At 44.9% G+C, this 20125-nt stretch overlaps 1 protein-coding gene across 1 annotated transcript; it reads right to left on the bottom strand.

Moving 5' to 3' along the window:
- Positions 1–5173: 5173 nt before the first annotated feature.
- LOC134583404 (SERTA domain-containing protein 2-like) lies at positions 5174–17686 on the bottom strand. Its single transcript, XM_063440304.1, has 2 exons — positions 17548–17686; positions 5174–6476 (listed from the first exon to the last, which is right to left on the bottom strand). Exon 2 carries the CDS (start codon positions 6470–6472, stop codon positions 5639–5641), a length of 834 nt encoding a protein of 277 aa, XP_063296374.1. The 5' UTR covers positions 6473–6476; positions 17548–17686; the 3' UTR covers positions 5174–5638.
- Positions 17687–20125: the final 2439 nt, after the last annotated feature.

Genomic DNA, 20125 nt, shown 5'->3' with positions numbered 1-20125 from the left:
GAATGGGAAATGCCAGAGCACTCCTTGCACCAAAACCACAACAGTGAGCAGCTGTAGTTATGTTGCTTGGAGGGTTCATTTAAATCCATTTTTGTCTCATAAAATGAACATAGAAAAAAAAAACAAAAAAAAAAAACGGATAACTTAATTACTGACCAGTGGCACTACACCTTCATTTTATATATATATATATATATATATATATATATATATATATATATATATATATATATAATAGATCATATTGTTACATGTTGCACTAGGTTGAACTGCAAGATGAACATTGGTGATGGGTCAACTGCCATGTCCTAAAACACACCTCCTCCCAAAGTTTAGTAAAACTGGAAGCCATTCAATGTTCAAAAGTTTCCTTATAAAAGAAAATTAAACATTCTTCTACAGAAAGATCAGTTTGTGATTTGCAAGACAGTGTCTGACCATTAGAAAGTTTAAAGCGATGGTAGTTTCATAGTATTTCCAGAAATACCAACATTGACCTTGGGCATTAGACAATGTAAGCGCTCATGTCCTAGCGTGAGTATACAGCAGCTGATCAGATTGGCAGTCAGGCCAGCTAGGATTATGCAGTGAAACCAAATCCAGAACTGCACTCAATCCAAAAACATACAATCCTGGGTGCAACCAAACCAGGAACCAGCTCCCAATTACCCGTGGATATAAGAAAAAAAGATCCAGGCACTCCCGGAGATCGATGAGGCAAAGTTTATTGAAACCCAACAATCAGCAATGTTTCCACGTAAATGGCCGTAACGTTGCTTGAAAAAGACCATGCAGGTGGAAAGGTTGGGGAATGTTGGGTTTCATCAAACTTGGCCTCATTAATCTCCTGGAGTGCCTGGACCTTTTTTCTTACATCTAATTATTATACTGTGATCCATGACGCCTACAACATGGATGGTATACCTGCAACAGATAACAGAATATCCAACAGTGTCATTGGTTTCACACAGATAATGCATAAGTACATTAGAGGAGCTAGGCTTTAGGTAGGAGGTTAGACAGGTTTTTTTTTTTGTTTTTTTGTCAGATTACCAAGATATGCTGGAGTGGTTATAGTGCCCCTGTAAGTTAGCATCCATCAGTAGCACTTTTTTTTTTAACTCAATATCTCACACGAAAACTGTGTGTGCGCTTTTTGTTTGGCCTATCACCCTGAAACATACAGCATTGTGACTGTATTATCATTTCCTGCTGCTATTTCTAGACAGCAAGTTTGCAGATAAACAGTTTAAGAAGACAGATTCTAACAGAGGTTCCACAGCATTTGCCCATCGTGCCCACATTCATGACTCATCTGTGCCTTTTTTTGTTGACTTACAAGAGCATGTAAGAGTACAAAAATAAACACAAATGCATTGTATGTACCGTGTTTCTCCGAAAATAAGACCGGGTCTTATATTAATTTTAGTCACAAAAAACACACTAGGGCTTATTTTCAGGGTAGGGCTTATTTATTTACGGTACCGGTATGTACATTGAACCCCCCCTTTAATTAATCCACCATCCACCCCCCCTTTAATTAATCCACCCCCCTTTAATTAATCCACCCCCCTCTAATTAATCCACCCCTCCTTTAATAAATCCACCCCCTCTAATTAATCCACCCCCTTTAATTAATCCACCCCCCTTTAATTAATCCACCCCAATCTAATTAATCCACCCCCCTTTAATTAATCCACCCCCCCTCTAATTAATTCACCCCCCCTTTAATTAATTCACCCCCCCTTTATTTAATTCACCCCCCCCCTTTAATTAATTAAGTCCCAGACATAAAATACAGGTATCTACTCACAGTTCAAAGAGTCCGACCACTGGGTGCCTCACCGCCCGGAATGGATCCTTCCGCTGAAGATCCGTGAAGGCAGACTGACGGCGCTGCGCACGTCATCACGCTGCCGCGGCCCGCAACGCTCCTCACGCTCCTCCCCCTCCTCCTCATAGAAGAAGGAAGTCCCGCCGGGCCGGAAAGGTAAAATGCCTAGGTCTTATTTTCGGGGTAGGGCTTATATTGCAGCCCACCCCGAAAATTCAGCTAGGGCTTATTTTCGGGGTAGGTCTTATTTTCGGGGAAACACGGTATGCATGAATTCATGCTAGCTTCTTGTGCACTGAGTTGGTGACTCACTAGTCTGGTATCCTGTCCACTGTGAGCACAGATGGGTCTAGATGTTACATACCCTTTAAAATGATGTTCCTACAGGTTTTACAACCATGCCATAATTACTGAACCAAATAAAGATGCAGTCGCACATCTGTAGTATTGATCTTAATTGTGGAACGCTTATCTACTCATGGTAAGTCCCCGTTTACTAGATGAATCTTATCAAACTACTAAGCGGCAGTACATGGGATTTCTTGAGCAGGTTTTACATCAGTCCTAACCATCAACTCAGAATGTTAAAGAAAATATGGCAACTGGCACGCATCTATTGAGGCAACGTATTTCTACTAACAAAAATAATGCATTAACCACCATGTTTACCAGCATTAAACAATATAAAAATGCAGATGCCTGGCGGTTAAAATGGATCCGTCAAATAGGTTATCAGACTCTATATTTCTCCCCTTGGTTTCAATGCACAGAATCTGCTGGTGTTATTGGAGGACTGCAGCAGTTAACTTCAGCAAATAGCCTACTCATGCTAGGAAGGATTAACCCATTCATGGTATGGCTTATCAAGCCTGCTTTTCTACAAAGAGATTGGCCTCACTCCTGGTCACAAAGAGGTTGAGCATAGCACTGCTGATTATGAGAAAAGATATGGCATTTGTTTCATACTAACATAGGAAGGAAGGCTCCTACTATTAATTGCATGAACAAGACAGAAGGAATGAATAATAAGAGTTTGGGAAGGCTGACAATCAACTTGTAGGCCAAAAATCAGAATTGTAAAGGTTTATAACTTGTTTTATTTAAAAACTGAAAGCTTGCCCTTCCACGTGACAGGAAAATAGTATAAATACACAGCACCTACCGGCAAGCACACCGTTCTGGCACTCAAAGGGCGTGCGTTAATATATCTGTATCCTTTCTATGCAAGGCAACGTTTTGGCTACCAACGTCCTTTTCAAAGACTTAAGTAAGTATTATTGAAGCCAAAATATCACCCTGAGAGCTTTTGAGTAAAAAGCTACTTATATACCCCTTTTGAGTGTCTATTCTGTTCTTTATGCAGGACAGCTGTACCGGCACAACTTCCTGCACACACTTATATGTAAAGGTAATCATGTTCATTTTATTGTGTTTTTTTTGTTGTTTTTTTTTTTTTTTCTAAGAAATTATATATGGTCAGTGCAATGGAGCAGATACTTTTCTGCAGGGGAAAAGATGGTGGGTGGGAAATAAGAATATAGAATGGCCTGCAAATTAGATGGTACCCAACATCACGTACAGAGCTCTGAATATTTAACTTTGTGCCAACCTCGGAAATGTTCAAGGCAAAACAATGCGTTTGGTGGGATAAGTCACATTGCATTTGATACAGGGCACAGCAGAATACTCACTGGCATAAAAATAAAAAAAATACACAAAAGGTTCTCTTTTTTCTAACACTGCCAGTGAAAAAAACACACAATTCCATACAATCATAAAACATTCCTGTTTTGCAAGTATTGGATTTCTCATAAGACATATGTATTGGCTACAAAGTCTACTGTTAACTGACCAAAATTACAAATATTCTCTCTCTTGTTTTTTTTTTATCAAGCAAATTATTACAGAGGTAAACAAGTATCATTCACACAATTTGATTTCAAATACACAAAGCAACTGCCAAATCGGTAGCACATTGGAGGAAAAAACAGGGCATTGTTTTAACCCCTTAAGGACCAAACTTCTGGAATAAAAGGGAATCATGACATGTCACACACGTCATGTGTCCTTAAGGGGTTAAAGTAGGTGCATACTAGGTCATTTTATAGCAAAAGGCTTCATATATTTTGTTATATGGTTAGCTTACTTTCAAAATAGAAAAAGTATTCGCTTTACAAATTTCCATAAATATGCATTGTGACAAAACAAGCTCATTCCTTTTATAATAAAAATTGCAAAAATATTATGGATACAAAGACAGCAAAATAAACTTTTTGATGGCAAAATTCAATTGCTTTTGTGAGTGCATTATCTATACAGTGATCAACCACAACATTAAAACCCCCTGCCAAATATAATGTAGGCCCCCCTATTGCTGCCAGAACAGCTCTGAAGCATCAAAGCATGGATGCCACGTTGTTCCAGCACATCCCATGTTGTTCCAGCACATCCCACAAAAAGTCAACACCCTGCAAGACTTGCCGTTTTGGAGATGCTCATACTCCGTCATCTTGCCATCACTATTTGGACCTTGCCAAAGAGTTTTTTGTTTTCCCGTTATCCCAACACATGAAATTCAGGATCTGACTGTTTAATTGCTGCCTAATATATCCCACCCCTTGACATGTGCCATTGTAACGATATAATCAATGTTATTCATTTCACCGGTCAGTGGTTTTAACGTTGTGGCTGATCGGTGTATAATATGCAACAAAACTTATGGTAAATCTAACGTAGATTTGAAATCATTTTATGCATACAAGTACATTTCTAAATTCTTTTTTTGTCGTCGCACGGCAAGCATTGCTTAACCTACTAGAAAAGGAAAGGTGCTGCGTTTACATACAAAGTTAGAGCAAATCTGAATCAGATAAAGATGCATAGTTTGTTAAAAACATGGTAATTTCATATTTTAGCATAATTTCTTTATACAATTCATGAATACAACAAGCCAATAGTCCAAAATATTTATTTCATTCCAGCTTATTAATTAAGCTAGAATAAACAAAAAAATAAAAATATTCAAATGTACTAGTCCTTTAGTACAAAGTTAATGAGAGACCATCGCGTATAAACATGTTATGCAAGGGGGCGAAAAATAAAAATAAACATCCTAGCAGAGATTTGGGAGTTGGACAAAAACTCAGATTTCTGAGGTAGGGAAAGGTATGAAATCTACACACCCTTCAGGATAAGAAATCAACAGATTGCCTCAAATGCAAAAGTGCCAGTTTGCCTTCAAAATACAATAATGGAAATAAAAAGTTACTCAGGGCAATAACTAAAAAAAAATATATATATATATAAAAAAAAATTTACAAGATAACATTTGATCTGCAAATGAAAAGGTGACTCTTAAAATAACTACATCTTCCTACAAACAAAATATAACAGAAGCAAAGAGATACAGCACAAGAAATGGTTTAGCACTTCGCCTTAAAGAGGTAGAGTCCGCTATATACAAGAGGTGACCAGGAAAATTTAGAAAGATGCTTACAAAAATAGTTGTTTTACTAATCTTTGAAAATGTAGGGCTTTGTTGAATTTCAGTATTTTCCAGTTAAAAAAAGGTTCCTGCAAAAGTCTCTGAACAGTCACTTGCAGGAATCCATAGGAAGTGTCCAACCCAAAAAGTATAAACGTAAAATCGAAACTGTCTCGATCTGGGAGCACTATAAACTACAGATCTTAAGATATTTAGGAATAAGTCTCTTCAAATTATGTAGGAGTTCAAAAATATTTTCCCCCAAATGAACACTGGCTGTGTATTTGATAAATACAGTAATGAGGTCAAGAAATTTGGTGTCAGGACCCAACTAAGATTTCCATGATATGGTCCAAATCATTTAAATCTGTTCTGCAAACTTGCAAATTATTGTTTGAAGGTGAATTGCACAAAGTAAACATCTTGAGAGCCTCCTCCGAGGTAGGCTGTATTCTTGGGGAAACCAAAGAAGAGAAACTAAAGTCTGAATCATACATAGATGTGTCTATGTCTTCGAAAATGTCATCAATAGACAGATCCTTTAAGTAACTCGTAGAACTCGTTATTTCGAAAGAACCAAACATACATTCCGCTCCTTTTAAGTCTTGTTTGTCCCCCGCTTTGCTTCCATTGTCCAGAGGTTTTGGTTGATCTTCTGGCACAAGGACCGGGGTTTGAGCTGGGCTGGTGTCCTCCATAAAGTCTAAATCTCGGAGAATAGAGGATATGGCCAAGGACATGTCATCATCTGTAACTTCCATCAAACAGTCAGCAGGGTTCTCCAAACTCCAGGAGTCTTTAGAAATGTCTGTGCTTATGCCACAAGCCAAGTTTATGGAGTTCTCACAGGAATCGCTACCTGTGTAGACTATGTCGTTGGAGGCAACATCATTACATACAATTCCTGGCAGCTGGCTAGCTTCTTGCCTGGTTTCTTCCTGAATTTGTCTAACTGTATTGGCTATAAGAACAGATCGATGCAGGTTAGGCTCCACTAACATTTTATAGTTTTGCAGCTTACTGAGGCACATGTTTAGCACCAGCTGCCTTTGATGAGTGTATGGCATGTTATTTCGGTTGCAATCACAGACACTAGAGAAGTCGTTCATGGTTTCGCAATCATTCACCTTGCGCTTAAGTCCTCTACCAAGCATGAGTCTGCGGAGATAGAATTTTAAGAAGACATTATGGTGAGTTGAAGGACAATGTATTGGTGTGCAGAGCTATGCAGTTGTTGGAGTAAGCGTTCTGTTTAATGAATTCATAGTATTTTAAAGGTGAGATAATGTATGTTAACGTATGTATCACACAGCATTGCATAAAAGTTGAGAAGCTTAACTGAAGTTTGCTTTATAGTATCACAGTGTTGTTTTTACACCATTCCTTACACTGAATAAATTCAAGACAAACCTGGTTATACGATTTACAATCACTGTATCCCAGCAATATCTACCCTAGTTTACAGAACAAAATTTTATCTGATATAACTCTGCACATATCGCACAGTGCAGGTTTACATTTACTTGTTTCCTAGCTTTGCAAAAAAAAAAAAAATATTCACCTGAACCATTAGTGCTTCTTCTAAATCAAGACCAGGTGGCCATTTGGCTTTAATCACCTTAAAATATGCCACTGTGCTACTGAGCTCCACAAGTTATTGGGGGTTGGGGAGAATAAGAGAAGATCTTTGCATACTTCAGTAATAACTTCCAGATTATGGGCAAGCCCGGTGGAGACTAGGTTTGTAGAATAGCTCAAAAGCAACATTATGGAGTGGATTAACTCTGCTTTGAGAAGAGGCTATAAATCCATCTATGACTGACAAGGCAAGTAGAGGGGAATAAAGTGAGTGAGATCTGTTTATTTATGTTTTAAATATCTTTATTGGTTTCTTGCCAAAGGCGTGGTTCACGGTATTAAACATATCATTCAGTTGCCTGCGCAGAGGCGTGTTTCTCATTGCATCAAACGTAATGTTTAATTGTCTGTGCGTAGGCGTATTTCTCATTGCATCAAACATAACATGTAGTTGCCTGCACAGAGGCGTGTTTCACATTGCATCAAACAACATTTAGTTGCCTGCCCTGAGGCGTGTTTCTCATTGCATCAGACGTAACATTTAGATGCCTGCGCAGAGGCGGTTCGGTCATATCATGTGCATCATTAACGACTAACGTTGTTAGCGTGTTGTGTGTGGTTTTGCGTGTGTGTGTGTTGGTCAAGGAACTCGGTGCACATTCCGGTGCTTATTTTGGGTTTGTCGCTTTTAGCAGCGCGGTTTGTTTTATCTATAAGGGGGGTAAGCCCGCGCTGAGTGCGCTTGAATCGTCCGTAAGGCTGTGTGTGGTTGGGTGTTGTATGGGTGTGTGGTGTGAGTGCTTGTTGCGTTTCGGGTGTCTGGGTTGCTGGCTCTTAATCGGCGTCTTTCCTGCCCATCTCCGTCTCGGTCCCTGCGGTCTTATTTTATTAGTTGTTGTCGTGTATTTTGCGGGGTCTAGTGGGTTACACAGCGTCCGGTGTGTCGAGTGGGTTTATGTCCTTGGGTTGTCTCTGTGGAGTTCCCCGGGTCGGGGTGTTTCCTGTAGTATGGTCTAGCAGTTGTTTTTATCTGTCTGGCCGTTTTGTTAGTGTGCGAGTCTGATTTGTTTTTTCGTGTAAGGGTGTTTATGTTGCGCTGTCTTGTCTTGTCCGGTTCGTGCTTGTTCGCTTTAGTCTCTCGGTTTGTTCCCTGGTGTTTGTGTTGTGTGGGGTTGGTTATGTCATGCAGGTATCTTCTGGTCGTGTGGTTGGTTGCGGTTGTATTATGTGTCTCCTTCTCTTCGTGCGGTGGAGTGACCTACTCTTGTGTCTGGGTTTACTGGATTGAGTGTGTTAGTGTGTGTGGGTGTGTCCTGGGTGTGTGGGTGGGAGGGTTGTGGGTTGGAGGTCGGTTATCTAGTCCCCCCTCGCCGCCCCGCCCCGCCCCGCCCCCGGGCTCCTCGGACCCCCGACTGGGACTCTCTTTCTCTGTCATTCCTCTCAGGGGTGCCTGCTTCCAGGCGGCTTTGGAAGGGGTCTGATTTGGTGTGGTGTAGCCAGTGGAACCAGCGTTGTGTGTAGCGGTCCCTTTGCCGCGGGGTGATTGCTTTCATATCTTCGAATTTCCGCGTCGCTTCCACTTCTTCTACCCAGCGTCTCAGTGGGGGTGCATTGGTCTGCTTCCAGTAGATGGAGATGGTTGCCTTGGCCGCGTTGAGTAGTCTGGGGATGATGGATCTGATATATGCCTGTGTTGGCATGGTTGTTTTGTGTAGGAGGAAGGCGGCCGGGGTCTCTGGCAGTAATTCATCTGTTACCTCGTGTATAGTTTTCCTGATCGTCTCCCAGTATGTGCTGATCTTGGGGCATGACCACCAGATGTGCGTGAACGTTCCCACTGCCTCCTCACATCTCCAGCATGTGTCTTATCTCTGGGTTCCTTGCGTGGAGCGTTGATGGTGTCAGGTACCACCTAGTGAAGATTTTGTAGGAAGATTTCTCCTGTAGGCTCACTGATCCCGGCGTTTTCTGTATCAAGGTGATGAGTGTGTCCCATTCTGCCTCTGTCATGGGGTCGCCTAAGTCTTCCTCCCACTGTCTGATGCATGGGGGTGCTAGTAGGTATCTGCTTGTGATTAGGGCCGAGTAGATCTGTGATATAGCTCGTGGCAGTTCCCTGTCTTGCGTGCAGAGGTGTTCAAACGTTGCTGGTTCTCTCAGGAGGGATGGTTTCTGAGGGATAGATTGAGCATATTGCGACATTTGTGCTCTCTGGAGTTTGTGCATAAAGGTGAGTCGCCTGTCTGGGAATAATTCGTCCAGTGGCCGGATGTCGAAGGGGTTCTGGAGGACGTCCTTCATGCGGATTATTGGCTTGTGTCCTATTGGGTTCGGGGTTGGGCCCATGTCCCCCGCCGGAAAGTCTGGGTTGCCTCTCAAGGAGAGGAGTGGGCCTGGGTCTGTCATCAGGGTCTGTTGCTTCGTGCCTTGTCTATGCCAGACTTGCATGGTGGCCGCTACGAATGGGTTGTTTATGTGTTTGTGTTTGTATGTTGCTTTAGGGATCCATGGTAGTGTTCTGAGGTCGCAGTTTGTCGTGTCCGATTCTAAGTGGGTCCACAGTTTCGTTCTGCTGGCCACTGTCCAACTGATGATTCTCGTGAGGTGTGCCGCGTGGTAGTACTTTTCAAAGTCCGGCAGCGCCAGTCCCCCGTGGAGTTTGGGGAGGATTATCTGGGCGTGTGCTACCCGAGGTGATCTGCCCTTCCATATAAACCTGCAGACTTCCGTTTTCAATGCCTTGAAGTATGAATGCGGGGCTGTTATCGGGACTGTTTGAAAAATGAATAGTAGTTTGGGAAGCAGCGTCATTTTGACCGCGTTTACCCTTCCTAGCCATATGTAGTAGGAGTTCCATTTGTGCAGTTCCTCTGTTCCTCTGTTGCCCTTTTCAGGACTGGATAGTGCGCCGTTGATCCTGATCGGTGCTGTCGGATTTGTGTAGAGTTGGGTCTTGCGTTGTTTGAGGAGGTTTGCTAGCAGTCTCCCGCATTTGTCCCCGTGTTCGTGTATCACATGTGTGTAGTGTTGATATGAGCGTTGTATCGAGCGTGTGTGGTGAGTTGATCCCGTTTGGCTACCAGGTCCCAATACGTTGTCGCGTCTAGGGTGCGTTTATGTCTTGCCTCCAGGGTCACAATGTCTTGGCTGAGGTCGAGGATCGCTTGCCTCGCTGTCTTCTTGCGGGATGCGCTGATTGCGATGATTTGGCCGCGGATCACTGTTTTGTGTGCTTCCCAACAAGTCAGTGGCGTCACGTCGTCAGTTTCATTCTCCTCAAAGTACGTTCTTATGGAGTTGCTGATTTTCTCTACCACTGTCATGTCGGATAGGAGCGATTCATTCAACCGCCACGACATTTGTCTGGGCCTGTATAGTGGTGACTTCATCCGCATGCGGATTGGACAATGATCCGACCAGGTCATCGGTAGTATCTCTGCGGTGGTGAGGAGAATCAGGTTTTGATGTGGTGTGAGGAAGTAGTCAGGCCTTGTGTATGTTGAGTGGGTCTTTGAGTAGAAGGTGTAATCATGGGCCTTTGGATGCAGAGCCCGCCAGCAGTCTGCCAATTGGTGGCGGTGGAGGAGGCGCAGTGTATTCGTGTATCTGTTGTGTGGGGTTGCGCTTTGTGGGGATGAGGAGTCTTGGTTATGGTGTAATCCTCCGATTATTAGGGTGCCTTCTGTGAATTTCATCAAGGCATTCAGTGCGTGTCCTAGGAATTGGTGTTGTTTTGTGTTCGGGGCATACACGTTGGAGAACGTGTATGTTTGGTCCAGAATTGTGCCTTTGGTGAATATGTACCTGCCTTGGTTGCATCTGATGGTAGCCTTCTCCGTGTATGGGATGAGTCTGGAGAAAAGTATGCCTACTCCCCGTGTGCGCCAGTCTGGGTTGTTGCTGAAGTATCCCATTTGGTAGTTGCGGTCTTTCAGGGCTTGTGCTCTGCCCTCTTGAAAGTGGGTCTCTTGCAGGTAGGCCACCGACGCCTTGTAGTGTTTCAGGTCTCGCAGTAGTCTCGTCCGCTTCTCCCTGATGTTCAATCCGCGTACGTTGTACGAGACGATGTTTAGATCCTCCCGCGCGAATCCGTTTGATCACGGGGCCGACATCCCGTGGGCGGCCAGGGGGAACTATTGGGTATGGTCGGGGGAGGAAGGTGATGGGTGGTGTTGAGCTCGTTGGTGTCTGTATGGGTTGTGTAGATGTGTTCGCGTGTGGGGTTTGTTCCTGTGCTGTGTGTGTTTGTACTGCCTGTGAGGGTTTAGTGTCCGTATAGGGTAATGGACAGTTGTCCTGTCGGTTCGACTGTTCGTCCGGCCTATTGGAGGGACCGAGTCGACTTTGGGAAGTGTGCGTCCCCTTCCTCGAGGGGGGGCCGTGTGTCCTGCTCCTATGGGGGAGTCGAGCAATGTGTCAGGGCTGGTCCTGTCGAGTCCGTGCAGGTGTTAGAGTTTGTGGTTGGTGTTGGGTTTGGTGTGTGGTCTCCTGTCTCTTTAGTGGCTATGTGATCGGTGCTTCTGCTCATACTCTTGTTGCGGTGCGTGTGTGGGTCATTGGGCATATTCGGTGCGTGTTGGAGCTGTCGCTTAGCTGCTTTGTGGTGCTCAGGTGTGGCGGTCGTCTCGTCAGCCTGATCGTGTGTGCGGCTTCACTGGGGGGGCCTATATTTTTCGGGCCTTGTGTTTTTTTATGGGTTTCGGTTGTGTGCCTTGGTGGTTCGGTTGTCCTCTTTGGTCCGGTGGGGTCTCGGGGTGACTGGTCACGTGGGCCTGTACTAGGAGTACTATGGCTTCTCCTGTTTAGTGTCACTAGTTCTGGTGCTTTGAGGTCTGGGGTCGTGGTGGGGTGGTTTGTCCCTCTATGGTGTCTTAGTGTGTCTCATCTCCTTTTCGTATAGTGGCCTTGTGTATTGAGCGTGGTCAGGTATTCGTCTAGGGGTTTGGCCGGGTGCGTTGAGGCGCTGTGTGCGCGTGGTGGGTGCAGTGCGTGTTCAACATTACATACATTTGACATAGCGCACATAGCTGGCATACATTACAACCCCTAGCTGGCATTCCATTGTGCTTGTTCGTATTTCATCAACAGTGCCCGTGATGCCTGTGGCTCTACATCCCTTCCCCGCTCCCCCTGATCACGCTTTCTTGGTGCGCCCTGGGGTGGGCATTTAAATCATAATGTTCCCCGCTTCCCCCCTCCCTTTTCTTCCCTCCCTCCCCCACGTCCTCTTTTGCCCCCTCTCCCCTGTCTTCCCACCCTCTTTTTTTTTTTGTGGTTTTGGTTTTGTTTCTGTTTCTCCCCCCCCCCTTCCGTCTTTGTGTGTCCCTTCGTCTGCGTTTTCACTCAGTGCTCATTTAACTCGTACCCTTCCCTCCCTACTCCTTTCCCCTTACTTTCCCTCCTCTTGTGCGACTTTGCTATGGGTGTAATTTTGTGGCTATATAGAGTGCTAGCTTTGTGTCAAGCAGATTTGTAGTGTTTGGGCGTTGTGTGCGTGTACGCCTTTAAGCTTTCTGGTCCCTTTGTCCGGCCTATGTGCCCGTTCCCCACCCCAATTGTCCAGTGCCCCGTCTTCTGGTGAAAGGTTGCATGTGGAATAGTGCGGTAGTCCCCTCAGACCCTCCGGTTACCACTCTCCCTCCCCATGCTTGTGTGTGTCCCCTTAGTGGTTACTCACAGTTCAGTGTGGTCTCGTTGTGGCCCATGGGTCCCCCCAGGCTGTGTGGTGGTCTGGTGACCGCTCACGCCGTGCTTGGCTTTGATTCCAGTCACGGCGGCGTTGGTGCTGGGGCCCTTGTGGGTTTTGATCTGGTCTGCGTGGTTGCTGTGGGCCTGGCGGTTGCTGGAGGAATGACCTCGCTAGCCAGTTGGGTACTTGTAGTGGCGGGAGGCCTAGGGTGCGCAGGAAGCTTGGGACTTTGTCCGATTTTCTCAGTGTGAGCTGGTCTGGGCCCTGTCTGGCTGTCAGGGAAAATGGGTAGCCCCAACGGTATGGGATGCCTGCTTGCTGTAGGGCTGAGGTCACCGGGCGCAAGGTCACCAGTCACTTCTTGCTTGTAGGGTATAACGGGACAGGTCTTGATAGATGGATATATTTTGCCCCTCTAGGTGTAGGGTTCCCATGCGGCGGGTGTGTGTGTGTATAACAAAGATGATGCAAGAAGTCACATCTGTGTCACATCAAATCTGTGTGAATAAGGAGATGTGTTGACATTCTCCATCTCAAGATGTATTCTATAGTAGCACACATTGTTTTCACATATAAGGTATCAACTGTGATGCAGCTCCTGGTAAGTGGAGCAGTTCTGTAGAATAAGCATAAACTAATTCAGTTATTTAATTTCTAAAATGTTGATTTATTTTAATACATAATCCCCTCTACATAACTAAAAAATGGGGGTGTGGGGAGGTACCCACTAACATATGTTTAAGAGTTAAGATGAAGGACCATTACAACATGAAAGAAGGCAGGCAATAGGGATGTGCATGGGCAAAAAATTTGGCTCAGTAATTCGCAGCTGAGACTGGGCCAGTCACTCCAGGGGGCCCAGTGGACCCCTGCGACCGGGGTGCTTCTGCCACTGCCCATAGTGATGCATTGTTTTAATGCTGCTCTATGAGGAGATGCTGATTGGTGCCCACCGGCATTGTTTGCCGCAATGAAGGGACCCATCGGGTGGCCCGATGGCAATGAATTACCTTGGGCCCGGACAGCGCTGTGGCACTTTAAGAGCTCGACCGGGTCCCATTGATGACGTCAGAGCGCCTGCTGGGAGGAAGCAGTCACTTCTTCCCAGCATACACAGAGCAGAGCCGCGTGGGAGGAGAACTCAGGGAAAGGGCAGGAGGGAGTCAGAGTGGGAGCTCTGACTCCCATCAACATTAGGCAGCCACTGGACCCCAGGGACTAAAATTTCTAACAGCTTGTGTGTGTGTGAATATCTGTATCTATATATCTGTGTCTGCGTGTGTGTATGTCTTTGTCTGCATGTGTGTCTGTATGTGTATCTGTCTGCATGTGAATCTGTATGGGTATCTGTATGTGTATCTGTTTTCATTTCTTGTGTGTCAGTGTGTGCCCCTATGAATCTGTATGTGTGTCACAATTTATATCTGTATGCTTGTCATTCTGTGTATCTGAATGTTTGTCATTAAGTGTGTCTGTGTATATGCATGCCTCTATGTATCTGTCTGTATGTGCGTCTGTGTATCCACGTGTGTGTTCTGTGTCTGTATGTGCATCTATGTCTGCCCGTTTGTATCTGTATGTGTGTCACTGTTTATATCTATATGTGTATCATTCTGTGTATCCGTATATGTGTATGTATGTGTATCTGTTTTTCTGCATGTGTGTATCTGTCTGCATGTGTGCCAGTGTGTGCCCCTACGTGTCTGTATGTGTGTGTGTCACTGTATCAGTATGTGTCATTCTGTGTATGTGTATCTGCATTTGTCTATATGTGTATCTGTGTATCTACATGTGTATCAGTGTTTGTATCGGTTTTAGTGTCATTCTGTGTGTCTGTGTATTGTCATGTGTGTATTTATCTGTATGCGTTATATTATACAAATGGACGGGAGGGGGAGTGGGAAAGATGTATGGGGGGGGGGGGGTGCCCAGGGCAGTTTTCGCTCCAGGGCCCTGTGGTTTCTAACTATGGGTATCGTTCAGTGCCTCAATGCAGAGCGGAAGCACCTCTAGTGGACGTCGGTGTAAATACCGCTAGAGGAGCCAGCAATGTAAACATGGACTTTTCTCTAAAATGCAGTGTTCACAGGACTTAGGCTGCAGGAAAAGGCTTTAGATGCCAGAGCCACTACATTAAGCTGAATCTGTTATGAAAAAAAATAAACGTACCTGAAATCGCCCTCATATACATTAAATACACCATATATCACAAAGATACATAGAGAATTTAATGTAAAATATACAGATTTACTCACTTTCCCTCCGTTCCACCGATGCCATCTTCAATCCTTGTGGGTGTTACTCTTCATGTAACACCCACCTTCTGGCAGTCCTCTGCTTTGCCTGCATTCTTCCCGAAGTCTTCACACCTCCAAACAAGGCAAATCTTGTCAATCAAGTTGGCACAGACTAACGTTACTCAGTTCCTATACTCCATTTAAGTTCTCCCGGCTAGGAAGTTTCCATAGCAACCGCAGTGCAAGCACTGCGGCTGTTATGGGTGGAGAGCAGAGGGACCTCCTGTGGGAGGTCTTTTGTGCTCTCCTTGTCAGTCAATGCCTCAGCTAATCTATACATTTGCTAGTAAAACTGCTAGCATAATGTATATATACAATCTTATGCTCAATCTAATAAGCAGAATGTTTGGGCCATGACAGGTGCCCTTTATAAAAGGGTCAGCAAGGTCTCATTTCAATAAAGAATATGCAAATAGTAGTAGGTAACAACTGGAGTAATAAAGGTTAGCCACCCCGGGCATAAACTCCCATGACTTTAATAACTGGAAGTTTGGGAAAGAAACTAGCAGTGACGGTGGGGCCATTAACCCCTTAAGGACACATGACGTGTGACAGGTCATGATTCCCTTTTATTCTAGAAGTTTGCTCCTTAAGGGGTTAAAGTACCACAATAGCTTAATGAAGTGGTCTGGGTGCCTGGTCGATCTAGGATTAAACCTTTCTGCTGTAAACATAGCAGTTTCAGAGAAACTGCTATGTTTACCTATGGGTTAATCCAGCCTCTAGTGGCTGTGTCATTGACAGCTGCTAGAGGCGCTTCCGCGCTTCTGACTGTGATTTTCACAGTGAGAAAACGCCAGCGTCCATAAGAAAGCGTTGAGAATGCTTTCCTATGGACTGGCTGAATGTGCGCGTGGCTCTTGCCGCGCATGCGCATTCAGCCGATGACATCAGAAAAGGGAGGAGAATCCCAGTGTTGGAAAAAAGGTAACTAACCCCTTCCTCCCCCTACAGCCCGGCAGGAGTGAGACCCTGACGGTGGGGGAACCCTCAGGGCACTATAGTGGTCCTTTAATGGTTGCATAAAACAACAATATGGCACATAACCAAACGGGGGATTAATTAGATCTGCAAATTGTACCAGGCCTCATTCAGCTCTTTCTTATTCTTACTGTACTCAGCCAAACCTCACTCACCCCCAATACAGTCCCTCTGCATTCAGCCAATCCTCACTGACCACCATTACTTCCTCTCGGGACTCAGCCAGCCTACACCCCCAATTACATACTCTCCTCACTCACCCCCAATTACATCCTCTCTAGACTCAGCCAGGTCCTCACTCACCTCCAATACATTCTCTTTGAAATCAGCCAGTCCTCAATCACCCCCATTCTACCCTCACTAGACTCAGCCAGCCCTCGCTCAGCTCCACTCTACCCTCACTAGACTCAGCCAGCCCTCACTCAGCTCCACTCTACCCTCACTAGACTCAGCCAGCCCTCACTCAGCTCCACTCTACCCTCACTAGACTCAGCCAGCCCTCACTCAGCTCCACTCTACCCTCACTAGACTCAGCCAGCCCTCACTCAGCTCCACTCTACCCTCACTAGACTCAGCCAGCCCTCACTCAGCTCCACTCTACCCTCACTAGACTCAGCCAGCCCTAACTCAGCTCACACTCTACCCTCACTAGACTCAGGCTGCCCTCCCACAGCTCACACTCAGGCTGCCCTCCCACAGCTCACACTCAGGCTGCCCTCCCACAGCTCACACTCAGGCTGCCCTCCCACAGCTCACACTCAGGGTGTCCTCACACTCAGGCTGCCCTCCCACAGCTCTCACACTCAGGCTGCCCTCCCACAGCTCTCACACTCAGGCTGTCCTCACACTCAGGCTGCCCTCCCACAGCCCTCACACTCAGGCTGTCCTCACACTCAGGCTGCCCTCCCACAGCCCTCACACTCAGGCTGTCCTCACACTCAGGCTGCCCTCCCACAGCCCTCACACTCAGGCTGTCCTCCCACAGCCCTCACACTCAGGCTGTCCTCCCACAGCCCTCACACTCAGGCTGTCCTCCTACAGCCCTCACACTCAGGCTGTCCTCCTACAGCCCTCACACTCAGGCTGTCCTCCTACAGCCCTCACACTCAGGCTGTCCTCCCACAGCCCTCACACTCAGGCTGTCCTCCCACAGCCCTCACACTCAGGCTGTCCTCCCACAGCCCTCACACTCAGGCTGTCCTCCCACAGCCCTCACACTCAGGCTGTCCTCCCACAGCCCTCACACTCAGGCTGTCCTCCCACAGCCCTCACACTCAGGCTGTCCTCACACTCAGGCTGTCCTCCCACAGCCCTCACACTCAGGCTGTCCTCCCACAGCCCTCACACTCAGGCTGTCCTCCCACAGCCCTCACACTCAGGCTGTCCTCCCACAGCCCTCACACTCAGGCTGTCCTCCCACAGCCCTCACACTCAGGCTGTCCTCCCACAGCCCTCATACTCAGGCTGCCCTCCCACAGCTCTCACACTCAGGATGCCCTCCCACAGCCCTCACACTCAGGCTGTCCTCACACTCAGGCTGCCCTCCCACTCAGGCTGCCCTCCCACAGCCCTCACACCCACAGCCCTCACACTCAGGCTGCCCTCCCACAGCCCTCACACTCAGGCTGTCCTCACACTCAGGCTGCCCTCCCACAGCCCTCACACTCAGGCTGCCCTCACTCACCTCCCAGTGTGGGTGTAGTGTCCGCTCGGTATTATTATCGCACGGTGTCCTCCCCGCAGGCCGCCCGGCTCACGGCAGGCTGCCCCGAGCTCCCCCCAGCCGGCACATCCGAGGGAGCAGCTGCCAGCCTCGAACCTGCGTGAAGGAGAGCCAGCTGACTGACAGCACACGTCAGGTGCGCCGCCTCTCATTGGACGACAGCTCGCCGACCAGCACAGCAACTCTTTTCTGATTGGCCGGGGGGCGGGGCCATGGTGACAGTAAGGCTGCGCAGGATATCTGACCAATGGCGGAGCAGGGAAGTGGAGTGACGTAGGGGGGCTGTGTGAGCGGCTAGTGACTGCCTGTCACTGCCTGAGGCTCAGTGCTGGGAGCACATAGCGTCTATATAGTTAATATATAGTGTATAATATATATATATATATAGTGTATAATATATATATATATATAGTGTATAATATAATGTATAATATATACTGTATAATATAATATATAATGTGTAATATGTATATAGTGTATAATATAATGTATTATATAGTGTATAATATATATAGTTAATATATAGTGTGTAATATATAATGTATTATATATATAGTGTAATATATAATATATAGTGTGTATGTATATAGTGTCTAATATTATATATAGTGTGTCTGTTATATATTGTCTGTATATAATGTAATAGTGTATTATATATAGTGTCTGTATATAGTGTATATAATATATAGTGTCTGTATATAGTGTATATAATGTCTGTATATTATATATTCTGTATATAGTGTATATTATATATAGTGTCTGTAATATATAGAGTCACTGCCTGAGGCTCAATGGTAGGAGCACATAGTGTCTATAATATAAATATATATATATATATATATATATAGTGTCACTGCCTGAGGCTCAATGCTGGGAGCACATAGGGTCTATAATATATAGTGCAGATAGTGTCTATATATATATATATATATATCATAGTGTCTAGTGCACACAGAGTCTGTAGTGTATGTATATATTGCACACACTGCACATACTGTCTAATATATAGTGCACACAGTGGTTATAGTCTGTATAGTGCGTATATACTTGGTACAGTGCACATAGTGTAGACTGTATAGTACTAGGATATAGTGCTTATAGTCTAGTGCACATAATGTCTGTAGTGTATATATTCTGTATAGTACTAGGTTATAGTCAGTGTATACAGTCCACATAGTGTCTTTAGTTTTAGGTCATAATGTCTAGTGCTAGGTAATACTATTTATAACAGGGATACCCAAAAGGTAGATCCCACATGTTTTACAACTACAACTCACATTGATGATTTGCATGCCTTTACATCATGGGAACTGTAGTTTTAAAACATCTTGAGCTCTAACTTATATAGTGTCCATAGTGATAGGTTATAGTTTTCCTGGCACTGTAGTTTCCCTTTAAAATAAATAAATAAATAAAAAATATGTGGCAGGTAGTGGGCACATCAGTTACAGGTTTAGTACTAGCAACGTGGCAGCCATTGCTGCTTATTTTACTAAAAAGGCACTATCATGGGGCTTGTAAAACAACAGAGGGAACATTTTTGTTCAGATGTCATTATTAACGAAACCTGTATGTCGGCATCATGGAGTTGGTTTGCCCTACTTGTGGAAGCAATTTGCCACGGTCCCCACTTGGGAAGGAAATTACACACTACTTTTGATAAAGCAACATGAAATACTCACTGTCAAAAGGTTGGGAAACACCAAGGCTCAAAAGCAGGCACATTTGTGACAAAAATAAAATGAATCAAAAATGTTTTTTTTAAAAAATGCACAAACAAGCTTTCAACCAAAATCTGTCCTTGTCAAGCTAACCCATGAAAGAGGCCCATTGGGATTGAAACCCTGCTTTGTACATCTTGTCCCGATAAATTTGCTTTTGAGCCCTATTATGCCCAAACTTTTTTCCTTTTACATCAAGGTAGGGTTTACTCCTGGTTTGGTTCTGCACCCATTTTTTTTTAGCTCAGTACAGTATGAAGATTTCCCGCTGTTCCAATTATACATTCACTGGTCATACACCAAACCCTTTTGCGCTTACAAAACAGCTGCTCTGAGTTAATTTCCACCAAATAATCTTTACTGATATTATGCTCTTTTCTCCTAGTCTATTGGGTCTGGTGTGCCATATTAACAGTACATCCACTAGCATTCCAGGGATTAAAACAGACAGCCAGTCCCAAAGATCATGGTTTGCTGATGGATGTTAGCCATATCACAATTCAAAACATTGCTTGCATTTACTCCTAACATCTGGTTTAAATGTAATATTTTAATGTAAATAATTTAGTGTGCTTTAATTAGTGCTATTTATTAAACATATTTAAGTCAAACTCATCCAGGTGTATGTAAAGTTTCAGTTGTCCACAAAATAAGGAGGTTCATTATTTAAACTCAATGGGTAGAAAACCAGCATGAATGAGGCCAAAACCTATCAAATTCACTTACATTATTTGGTGCCTGAAGTGTCCTTTAAAAAAAAAAAAAAAAAAAGAAATAATGGAAAGACAAGATTAAAAAAGTGATTGCTCACATTTATT

Source organism: Pelobates fuscus, chromosome 13 (assembly GCF_036172605.1).
Source record: "Pelobates fuscus isolate aPelFus1 chromosome 13, aPelFus1.pri, whole genome shotgun sequence".
Classification (NCBI taxonomy): Eukaryota; Metazoa; Chordata; class Amphibia; order Anura; family Pelobatidae; genus Pelobates; species Pelobates fuscus.
Note: the sequence above shows the minus strand (reverse complement) of the source record. Positions and strands in the feature narration are given on the sequence as shown.